The 12,507-nt window shown below is 40.2% G+C and overlaps 1 protein-coding gene across 1 annotated transcript; it reads right to left on the bottom strand.

Annotated features, from left to right (window-relative positions):
• Window positions 1-2,443: 2,443 nt before the first annotated feature.
• On the bottom strand, window positions 2,444-11,071 carry Tdrd15 (tudor domain containing 15). Its single transcript, XM_055621794.1, has 2 exons — window positions 4,876-11,071; window positions 2,444-2,448 (listed from the first exon to the last, which is right to left on the bottom strand). The coding sequence occupies exons 1-2, from the start codon at window positions 11,069-11,071 to the stop codon at window positions 2,444-2,446; spliced, it is 6,201 nt and encodes a 2,066-aa protein (XP_055477769.1).
• Between the last annotated feature and the right edge of the window lie 1,436 nt (window positions 11,072-12,507).

The raw sequence follows: 12,507 nt of genomic DNA, 5'->3' as shown, positions 1-12,507 counted from the left end.
CATGCAACAACTAAAAACATCTTACCATAATCATTTAATGTATTTCCATGTTGAGAAAATGCATACATTCTGCTCCTTTCATTATATTCTATATATTTAGAACCATAAATGGCTCATTATCACAATTCCATCTTCAAAATGGAAGCTTTGTTATGATGGTAAGTACTGGGTTAAAACTCTGTGTACATTTTTTTATAAAGAACTTATTTTCCTGTATGTGTATGTGTCTCTGTGTGTGCACATATGTGCAGGTACTTACATAGGCCAGAAGAGGGGGCCAGATCCCCTGGAGCTGGAGTTCCAGGTAATTGTGGGCTGGGATCCAAACCCTGGTCCTCTAGAAGAGAAGTAAGTGCTCTTAACCATTGAGCAACCTCTCCAATCCCTGTGTACTTATTTAATAAGCAGAAGATTTTAATACTGAGCCTTTCAGGCAAAGTCATTCTGTCCTAGACCAAGGCAGGAGGTAACAACTGCAGGGACCCATTTGTACAGGGGTACAGGAATTTTCTATTAAAATTAAACCTGTTCTTTTTGGGGGTGAGCTGCCCTGGAACTGGATCCATAGACCAGGCTGGCCTTGAAGTCAAGGAGATCTGCCTGCCTCCACCTCTCAAGGATGAGATTAAAGGCATTCACCACTACCACCTGGATAAACCTCTTCTTTACCATTGTACTTTGTTTTGTTTGAAAACTATAACCATAGCAGGTACATACATTTATAATCCACAAAGTCAAGTTTCTTATATTTGCTTCAACACTATGAATAGCTTTCAATATTTGGGTTTAATTTGGGGAAGTATAATTTCATGTTTGGTTTGTCTAGTACTAAAAGCACCAGGAGATAAGGAACACGAAAGTCATTTCTTTGAAAAACAAAAACGGTGGGGGGGGGGGAAGAAGTTTAAAAATACTTTCAGCCTAAGGGTCAGTGAAAGATGTTATAGGCAAATCAACACGTGTGGTTTTCCAAGCAAGTGCTTATTTTTGTTTCACACTTCCTGAGTCTCTCAGTAGCAAATAGATGGCCCTGCTTAAACTAAATGGGTCACAAAACAAGTCACTTCATGAAAATGGCAAAGAGACTTGGGGGAGGGGGTGTACAGGGATCAGGAGGTTAAACGGACATTTCTGACTGCTCTTTGGTCATCATTTAAGCACTTTGAAGTGGCACCTGGTGGCACAGGCCTATAATCTCAGCTATTTGGGAAGCTGAGGCAGGGAGATAACAGGTTCAATGTCTGTCTGCCCGGCAACTTACTGAGACCTTGACTCAAAATAAGTAAAAAGACTGGCTTCTTTGTCTTCCTCTGTGGACTGGCAAGGCTGCTCCCTCCTCAAGTGGAGGTGATCAAAGAGCCAGCCCCTTAGTTCATGTCAGAGACAGCTCCTGTTCCCCTTACTAGGGCACCCACTTGGACACTGATCTGCCATGGGCGACTTCTGTGCAGGGATTCTAAGTTATCTCCATGCATGGTCCTTGTCTGGAGTATCAGTCTCAGAAAAGACCCCTGTGTCCAGATTTTTTGGTTCTGCTGCTCTCCTTGCGGAGCTACTATTCCCTCCAGGCCTTTCTTTCTTCCCCTTCTTTCATAAAATTCCCTCCCTATCATTGGACTGGGGGAGGGGCATAGGAGAAAAAAAGGCAGGGAGAGTGGGAGTGAGAAGGTATGTGGGAGGGGGCTACAGCTGGGATACAAAGAGAATAAACTGTAATTAATAAAAATAAAATTTAAAAAAATAAGTAAAAAGAAATGAAGTTAGTTTATCAGACTGTTTTTCATGAGTAGGCCCACGCACAAAGATACTCCTATGTATGCAAATAAGTCCAAATATTAGTAATTCATTCCTCAGCACTGATAAGTCACATTTGACTATAAATGCAAACCATGTGCTTCAATATTGCTCTCAATACTGAACCTTTAGATGTATGGCACTTTATTGAGCAATAGTTGATGTGGGTTTTGAATGTTTGTCTGTCTGTTTTTTAATGTTCCTGGTTTGGTTTGGTTTGGTTTGGTTTGGTTTGGTTTGGTTTGGTTTGGTTTGGTTTGGTTTGGAGTTTTTGCTTGTTTCTGTGGTACTAGGGTATGAACATAGTATTATACACTCTAATACAGAGCCATATCTATAGCTCTTTATTCCACTTTTTATTTTGAGGCAAGGTTTCACTGAGTTGCCTATGTTAATCGTGAACTTACTCTGTAGCTTGAGCAAAGCTAAAGCTTTAGATATGCCTGCTTCAGCTTCCTAAGCTGCTACAATTCCAAGCCAGTGGCCCAGACATTCAGCTTTAGTCACTAGCACTGTCTTTGTCTCTCTCTAAAGTGACCTATAGGTAAAGAAACCATCCATCCCAGCCAACCAAGAATGATCAGAGTTCACTGTATAGATGTGAGAAATTCTCAAAGAATAATAAGTAAAATATACAGGAAACTAGACATTAAACTGAAAAGGGAACATAAAAACAAAATCTCAGTATTATAACTGATAGTTAGAGCTAAGACATGTGCCTAGACTACCTTGTTACTTGTGTGACATATCAGTTCCACTGATCCCACTGATCTTTTTAACCAAATTTTACAGTTTATCATCTCCTTAACCTGTATGGTGCACTTACATAACTTCTCTATTGATGGGACTGGAGAGCTGGCTTAGTGGCTAAGAGTACCACCATTCTTCCAGAGGACCTGGGTTTAATTCCCAGCACCCACATGGCAGCTTACAACTCTCTGCAACTCCAAGATCTGACACCCTCACACAGACAAACATGTAAGCTAAATATCAATGCACATAGAATAAAAGTGATAAATTATTTAAATAACTTCTTTACTGAAAAAAAAACTTAAACAAATATGCCACTACATTCTTTTCTAAACCAAAAACATTTTAATTTAATTCTTGGTCTATCGTCCTAGTTAGGGTTACCATTGCTGTGATGAAACACCATAACCAAAGCAATTTGAGGAGGAAAGTGTTTATTTGGTTTACATTTCTACATCATTGTTCATCACTGAAAAAAGTCAGGACAAGAACTCAAGCAGGTCAGGAACCTGGTGGCAGGAACTGACGGAGAAGTCACGGAAGAGTGCTGCTTACTGGCATGCTTCCCATGGCTTGCTCATCCTGCTTTTGTATAAGACTGCAGGACCACCATCCTAGAGATGGTACCACCACACAAAATAGGCTGAGTCCTCCCTCATCAATCACTAATAAAGAAAATGCCCCACAGGCTTTTCTAATTAGTCATTTTTCTGGCTAGGCCCTTTGCACCACACACAGCCTGTCTTCTAAGCTCAGGCCAGCTCCACTCCATGGCTACTGTTCCTGGTGGTCACCTATGGTATTGGCATCTCCAAAATGCTGGGGTCTCTTGCTGCTGCCAGAATCATATGCAAGACAGTTAAATGCCATTGTGTTTGGCATAACCTGGAAGTATATGTTCTGATATGTTTTGTCTTGTTCTGTTTATCTTTTGAGATACATTCTCAGTATGTATCTCTGGCTGACTGTTAACAAGTAGACCAGGATGACCTCAAACATACATATAACTCCTTGCTCTGCCTTCTAAATCCTGGCATGTGCCACCACATCCTGCTACTACTATGCTTTCCTTTAACCCCCAGCACTCTATCTCTCTAACAGCCATGTGTAAATCTATATTAAAACCCTGTCTACTAAGCCCCAGCCTTGCTTCAAAACAACAAACATGGATAAAGTGACTTGCAATTCAGGCAAACTGGGGTGGGGGGCGAAGGTTGCGTCCCCACTTGAACATTAATACCAGCTTCCATCACAGTGTTTCAGTAAGTGTTCGGTGAGAGAATATATATAACTCTTTAACACAGTGCCTGGAATATAGCAAACCACTCTCTGCTACCACAATCACATGCACTAGTTTAACAATGAAAGGTTTAAAAGCTAGATGAAAAAGAGTCCAGTTTCACAGCACTCCTTACAACTGTGATCACTGTAAATGTGAACTCAAATAAAATACATTACAACAATTGTGTATCAGTAAACACAAGACATTTCTACTCACTGAAAGAGTGTAATCTGTGATTATGTGAGTTATAATTTGAGATATGTGATAAGCATTATTTAGAAGTCTGAACAAACATTCATCAAGAAGGAACATCATTGCCTATAAAACCAACAGTAAATAATCCATACAGAAAAGCTAATAAAATGCAAATAAGAAAAATCAGACAATAGCAAAATCTTAGTACTATCTTAGAATCTATTTTACGTCTAATGGCTTTAAGAGAAAATACACTTTAGTTTGTTCAATAAATTTAACTGACTTAGCAATATGCTAGCAATACACTCAAAAGTACCTAGATACATAATTTATCTGTTACAAAATAATGTGAATCCTAGAAAATTGATTCTGCAAAAAGGAGCCTAAGAGCTAGCTAACCAGAGAAAGATTTGTCAACCTGAACTCCGACAACCTCCCGAGTTGTACGAGGCTCTTGATAGCCTTCATAAAATGTCACATATGTGTGCATGTGTGTGGTTGTGGAAATAGCTACCCTTTACTAAAATCTAAAAAATTTGCCATTCAGAAATGGTAAAGGTGGCAAAACAACATTTTACCCACCAAGTTATCATGTTTGTTTGTTAGACAGGGTTTTCCTATGCAGTGTCCGCTGCCCTGGGACTCACAGTCCAGCTGGGGCTAGCCTCAGGTGATCTGCTTGCCTCTGCCTGTTTAGTTCTAGGATTGCAGCCACAAGACACCATGTGCCTATCTCTATTCAGATTCTCTAGTAAGAATTTTTTTCTGTAATATGATATTTTTATTCCAAACAATTTTAGTCCATTAAAAACAAAGACTCAAAAATAGAAACTCCTTTGAAAACAGTGACTTACTTTTCAAATGTTCTACTGAAATTTTTTCATTAACACCCACTGCTTTGGGGTCCATTGTGTAACTCTTTTCCTGGAATCCTTCAGTTGATAGGTTTTCACAAATGCTTTCAAAGCAGCCCGTGGCGTTCTGCAAACAATCAGGTGGTCCTCCAGATGCATCTGCTGCATATATCTCAAACAAACTTGTACCTTGGAAGTTAAGTTTCCCACCAACGACGCTTCTTCTCAGTTTTACATTTCCAGAATGTAATTTTTCACTAACACGGCTTTCCCTTAAGAGGCATCTAGAAACATTCCTCCTCTTTGTATGCTTCTTCTGTAGCTTTTGTTTGTCGGTGCTGTAATTAATACTTTCCTTTCTGTAACAGTGTTTGCCCAACAGTGGGCAGACAGGATGGCTCTGTGGTTTACGCCGGGCTTTCTTAGATCCGCTAGCAGGAATGCCACCAGGGTGGGCTGAATCCTTAGGATGCACGGCAAGACCGGAAGCCACTAGCACATCTGCTACACTGTCGTTCTCATGAACGACGTCCACTTCCGATACTGCTGCAGGACTATACTCCCGAAACCGAAAAACTAGCCCTGGTTTGCTCAGAAAATCTTGAAAACACTGTCTGACTTCATTATTCCACAGATTCCCTGTAACAGGCAAGGCACCAAACAGGCTACATGGATAGCTCAGCCTTGGCAAATTCATAATTTTTTCGGGTACAGATTTAAGATTTATTGCTTCTGAATTAGGTACATAAACAGAAAGTCCATAGTCAATCAAAACAAGATGTAAAGATTGATCAGAAACTTCAGAAATTTCTGCTCTGCTCCACTGGTCGTCAAACTCACTTTTAAACAAGCAACTTGAACCAGGAATCAGGAGCTCCAGAGGCAGCGCTTGCAAGGGCTCTGACATGTCTGAAAACAAGGTAAAGAGGTATTTCATTGTATCAAAGAAATCCTCTAACTGCACACAGAAGTCTAAGGGGTCGTGGACAGCAATAGCGATGCCGCAATACCACCTACCATTTTGGAGTGGTGCCCAAACAAATGGCCGGGTAGCACACGAAGACAGAAGGGTGTCAGGGCCCAGACCAAAAACAGTACCTGAAGACCGTGGTTTCTGTTCTTCCACATTTAAATATGCCAGAAGCAACATGCCATCTACCAAAATGTTTACTTCCCAAGCATGGTCTAAACATTTCAGGGAAAGGATGCTCATTTCCAAATGAGCAAATAAACACACAATGAACTCAAGGGTAGAATGTGTAAACCAAGTCCATTTATGAGGTACACCGTGCCTTAGAATATTTATGATCTCACCACTATGTACCTTGGTATTATTTATGTGCACTACTTCGTGCCGTCCGTGATCTATTAAAAAAGCAAGTACTTTCTCACCCATCCTCTGCTCTTCTGTTTGGGGCTGGGACCACTTTAAATATCTTTTAGATGTTGCCAAAAATTCTAACTCCCTTTTAATACTATCCACTGATAATAAACAGGGATTTTTCTTTTCATTGGTAATTAATAGTGCTAAATCTAATGCTTTCTGATTTGTTGGTACCGTCGCATGAAATTGCCCATTCTGTGGAACGTAAAACATTTCATCTTTTTCAAGGTGTCCATGTCTTAAAAGTTCAAAAGGAGTTTCAACCAGCTTTTGGAAGAATGGTTGGAAGAGAATGGCACCTTCACACGTGTTTACTCCTCCTGTCTTCCCGTCATTGTCTTCATGGATGCTAACTTTGTGAGAGGAGAGCTGAGGCGTCTGCAAGGCTGCCTTCTGTCGTTTCGGACGTGGTGACCACCTCAGACATTTCTTGATGACACACTTATCGCAACAGGTTATATTTACTTCCCACTTCTGATCATGCATCTTCAAAAATTCACAAGAAACTGTTCTGTTAGTTACTGCCAACGCAAAATAATCTGCAATTTTGCTTTTACATATTTCAATGGGCCCATTCCACCTTATCCTATGAAGAAAAGAATAAATTCCCAGCTGAGGGATAGTTAAGAGTTCCCAGTTAATTGAATAAACTTTAGCTCCATTTACTATGGCAGTATTACCATGATCAAAAACTTCCACTTCAAAGGACCCTTCAGGCAACACTTTCTTAGAAACATCTCTGGACATGGCATGGTCATTAGAGTGTTCTACATGATCTCTCACCAGAGGGCTCAGGCAGTACTGAGTTTTCTGGCTACTTGTCCTTTCATTTAGAGCATCAGTGAGTTCCGTTGCTTTATTTCTATTCCCAGCAAGTGGAACATGAAAACTGGCTGGATGATGGATAATGGGTACTGACCCTTTGACCTGAGTACTCAGGCTGACGTGGGGTTGAGGACTCTTTGTGATTGGAGGTGTAATAAGGATGCACAGGCTTTGAGAAGCTGATTGATTTACGTCTTTGGTAAATAATTTTGTTACCATCTCTCCTGACGTGGGACCCATTTCACTGTCTTTAAGAATGTGTACAGACCCAGGGGCAAATTTTACATGTTTGAATCCATCCTTCGAGGACTTCTTCAGTTTGCTTTTTGGAGTGGGTTTAACTTTATAACAAATGGATGGCTTCAAACGCCTGGTGTATATGCTTTGGGGATGCATCAATTGATCTGTTTTGTTCACAAAATGTGTTCTGAGGCTAGTTTTATTTATGGTACCGTGGCAACAGTTACTTTCCGTGCTTTCTTTCAAAGGAAGAGGGGACGCCTGATTTAACCTCTGATTCTTTTCTGCATGCCATGCTTGTTCAGAATGTTTTTCTCCATAAACATTAAGTAGCAATTTTATTGTCTGATTTATATGTTGATACCCATCATATAAGTCTATACCAAGCTGCCCATCTGATTCCCTAGACAGTATTACAGCCTTTAATGGTTTCCCTAAGAAATTGTCTTCAAACCATCTATTGATTTCTCCTGGAATATCGATATCTCGAAGATCTGACAGAAAACATTGAATCGCTTGCATGGGTGTAAACAGCAGCTCTGGAAACTGATCAGAAATGGCACAGAGCATATTTTCTTCTACAAATTGTTCATTCCCATAGTCCACGAAATAAACACAAGGGCCAGAAGACGACTCTGTTGGCTTTACCAAAGCTCTGTACGATAGCCCATCCTCTATGTATTTAGAGATGCACAGTCTCATTCTGTTCCACTCATACTTTGAACACATTTTGAGGCTAATCATCTCTGTGATTTTTGTCTCCAACATCTCTAAGTCTTTACTGTTTCTACAAAGCTGGCAAAAGAACTTTTTGGGACTATACACATGAGATATATACACATCTTCTTCACTTCCAATCTTTATATCAAAGGAAGAGTAATAGTAACTGTAAAGACTAACTGAAAATGGGAGTGGTCTTGATAAAACACTGTAGTGGGTGGAGCCACGATGAAGGAGAAATTCACTTGCACTGGTAAGTGATGATTGTAAATCCACCAAGTTGTATAAGCATCTAGGGTGTATGAGAACTAAGGCATACACGATACAGGTGAGTAAGCCTCCACATGAAGAAATGAAATTTTTAAAGTCTCTGGATGCTTCTTCTGGCCAGTCTAGTAGTTTACAAGTAATGGGCTCAACTAAATAGTTGAGACAACATCTGAAAGCCTGGGCTTCCAAAGCAAGAAAATGCGGGTTGATAGCACAGAGGTCTTTAATGAAAACTCGCTCTTGGTTGCCGTAGTCAACAAATATAAGTTCAACTTCTTGTTCTGATGCTTGAGTCAAGATGGCAGCCCTGTACCACCTCCCGTCTCTGGAATGCTTAGCAACACAAGCCACCTTCCCAGTCTGATACGGCTCTGGGTGGATGCTATAATAATCTTGAATTTGTTCCATCAGTAATTTTAAATCTTCTAACTTACACTGAAGCTGGCATGAAAAATCACCTGGGCCATGGCAATAAGAACAGTTGACTTTGAGAAGTTTTCCTGGTTTGAACACATATTCCTTATAAGGTGGTGATGAGTTGGGTTCAAAAAATAAGTTGAAAGAAAAATTTAAATCCAGGAACCTGCAAAAAGATGAGATGTTTTCTTTCAGCTTACTGGAATGAGTCTTCTCAGGCTTAGGTCTTTTGACAGGGACAGAGACCACAATATTTTTACCATGAAATAAATCTTTAGATTTTAACTTTAGCACTGAACAGTCTCTTCTAGATCTGGGGGAATCTGATGCTACCTCTGCAGATCTGGCATATCCAGCATATCCGGCTTGTAGCATTAGAGAGACAACATCGCTATTGTCAGGGGCTTCAATATTCTGAATATTCACCATGTACTTGTTGTCTCTTTTTGCTATAACCTGAAGCAAAATTGCTTTGTTTGAAACGATTTTTTTAAAATAATCTGTTGCTGCCTTTATCCATACATCTGTGACTGGAGATATGTTTGCAAGTGAACAGTGTATGGCTAAGGGAGGCAACTCACAAAATTCTGGAAGCAAAATTTTTGCATCAAAAAATGGTATGGAGTCAGTATTCCCATAATCCAAGAGGTAAACATTAACCTGATAATAATTCATGTCAGTGATGATGGCTCGGTAGAAACATCTATCCTTGCTATATCTGGCACAGCAGAATAGTCCAGGTTTAGGGTTTCTCAGAGTTAGTTCACCATTTTCAGGCGCATTATAAAACTTATTTATAGTTTTCATTATGTCTTGAAATTCGTTCTGATGTTTGTTAATGCGTACCCAGAAACTTGATGGGTTCAATACATTCACTACAAATGCTATGTAGGTAGCTTCTGTCTCCATTTTGACAGTTCTAATAGGAAAACCTGCTTTTAAGTCATCCTTTTCATTTAGTCCACCCACTGAGGGCTCAACATTTCCAATAAAACTATCAACTGCAAAGCTGTCTGTCTCAAAAGCACCTGCCTCACTCAAAGCATTGGAAATGGTTGACTCAAATGCAGAACAACGTATTTGTGTGCCCCTCGTCCTAGGCAGGCACTTAGAATTAACTGCAGATTCTTGAGACTGCAAAGTCACATAATACAAGCGTTCATCCTCACTGAACCAGTCAATGTGGGCATTTACTATGTGTCCTAAGAGGGCTTGCTTAAACACAGTAAGTTGCTGTTTTCTTACTTCTTGGTCTGGACTGTGTAAATATGTCAGAGAGCATGGAAATGAAAACAACGGTGCAAAAAGAAAATCCTGTTTCAGTTTCTTCACGTGAATGGAGGGTATAGACTCAGTGCTGCCATAATCCATGAACCAAATTTTCACTTGATTATCAGGCAGGAGCTGCTGGAGAATTCCTCTTTGCCACTGTCCATTTGTCGCTTTAGCAACACACAGGAGTCCAAAATTATCACAAGTGGGGCTAGTCTCTTGACCAGCTTTGTTGTAATGCACACTCATACAGTCTGTCAAGTCTTCTAGCTCTGGAATCCGCTTAAGCAGTTGACAATAAAATTTACTGGGGCTCAGTGCACAGGACACTTTGATGCTGTCTAAACCTCCCACTGGTAAAGATGGCTGGAAATTATCTAGGACATACTGAACATCAAGCAAAGTTCTATTGCTACTTAATGATGTCTCGGGTCTTGTGTGTTGTAGTAAGTCTGGCATGGGCTGGGGGATTTCCTTTAAGATTTCCACAATGAGACGAAATGTATCCCTATCGACAAATCTTCCTAACTGTAATTCAAGAACCCCAGATATAACTTTGGGTGCCTCAAGCAGAATCATTTGAAGAGGCAAAATAGTTTGCATATTGCCTTTCAGCTGTATTCCTACCAGTGACTTGAAATAATTCAAAGCTTTGGGAGACCATTTCTCTCCAACTGGGAGTATGTTGGCAAAGATGCCAAATATGACTCTGGGCGGGAGTTCAAATAACTTTTTGCAAGCGGAGGCTACGCGAGTACCATCCACCCTCAGCTCTTCTCCCCGGTCAATGAGAAGCACTGTGTACACTTCATTCTTCTTTCCCACAACTCTTCCTCTCTGCCACTCTCCAGTCGCTCTTTCCTCCACCAGGCAAAACTCATCAATGCCCACATTGTCCTTCACTTTGGGGATATACTGTATTTCCCTCTGCAATATGTGATAGTCAAACTGACACACACAATTATTTTTGCCTTGAAATTTCACAAGAATATCCTTGGGAAGACACTCAATACGTAAAACTGTCAGATCTGCATCTAAAAATGTTGGCAATAATGATGTAGACTCCATTTTCTAGAAAGAAAACAAACATGTACAAATTAGCTTCTGATGGGTGGCTATATCGATATTATATAAAAAGCTTATGTAAATTGAAGTAGATCAGTAACACTGTATTTGTTTTTACATTTATTTGTTGGGGGGCGGTGAGACCCACATGACAAGGTATTTGAATGGAACTCAGAGTTCAACCTATGGGACTTGGTCTCTCCTTCTACCATGTAAGCTCTGGACATCAAACTCACATCATGAGGCTTGGTGGCATGTGTCCTTATTCACTGAGCCGTCTCACCAGCCCTTACATTTTGTTGTGTTTTGTTTTGCTTATCATGTCAGACATGTTGGCAAAAACTGTATGCACTAGGCAAGATGCTGTTGACATAAACAAGATGTTGCTGAGATAAACACTGTCCATTACACATTAGACAAATTTCACTGAAATGACAAGATAGGATAGTGTAGCGCATTATTGGAACATACAGAGGTAATCCTTACTTCCCTGAAAACTTAGCAAATTTCTAGTATACAGTAGATGTGGCATAACAGAAAAAGAAAAGCAGATTCACCAGTGACCTCATTCTCTGCCTAGGAAAAAAAAAAAAAAAACAATCTGCCTAGGGTGCTTCTAATAAGCAACAATTCAAAGGGATGAGAGAAGAAAACAGGCAAATGCAAATCAGAAAAGAGGCAAAGTTTGCATTCTTTCTCTTGTGTTAACTTGTGATTCTTAGACACTACCAATATGTAGTCCCAAGGTTTGGTGGGGGTAATAAGCTGAGGTCTGCATGCCACTAGGGTAGGACAATCCTGGAAAGTCAGGGAAGCCTGGGCAAAACTAACCCTGGTGGGCCAGCCACAAACAGAAAGAAAAATCTTTAGCTATGAGAAATAGCTTTGTTTCTATTTTGATCTCCGGATTTAGGGGATTCTAAAATTAAAGAAAGGATGCAGAAAGTTTAATATACTCTCAGTGCTGTAGTTTGGAGTTGAAGTATACCCCAAAGTGGCACATGTGCCAAATATTATTATAATAGTAATATCATGGCTTGGTCCTCAATTGGCAGGTCCAGTCACTGGACATTCCATACTTTGAACAGCACGGCAGATTTTCTTAGTATTTAAAGGGAACCCAGCAGAATGCCTTTGTCAAATGTAAATATCGAGAATGGTATTAGCCAATCCAAGCCCAAAGACACAAGGATGTAGTATGAACTAGTTCTTATAACACTAGAATCCTAACCCTCCAGCCCATTTTTATTCCTTCAGACGATCCAAGTATTCTTACAAACTTGCTTCATAACGGGGGGGGGGGGGAAAAAGAATCTAAGTCTGGCTTACCCACGGCTCTCATCTAAAGCCAGTAATTCCCCAAAATAAATTGGTGAGGAATTATCCTCCAACTGTGTGGTAAGTTTCCCTAAGAAATCAAGGAAAATCTTCATAGTAGA

Source organism: Psammomys obesus, unplaced genomic scaffold (genome assembly GCF_907164565.1).
Source record: "Psammomys obesus unplaced genomic scaffold, mPsaObe1.curated_primary_1811, whole genome shotgun sequence".
In the NCBI taxonomy this organism is placed as follows: domain Eukaryota; kingdom Metazoa; phylum Chordata; class Mammalia; order Rodentia; family Muridae; genus Psammomys; species Psammomys obesus.
This window is presented reverse-complemented; position numbering and strand designations above follow the sequence as displayed.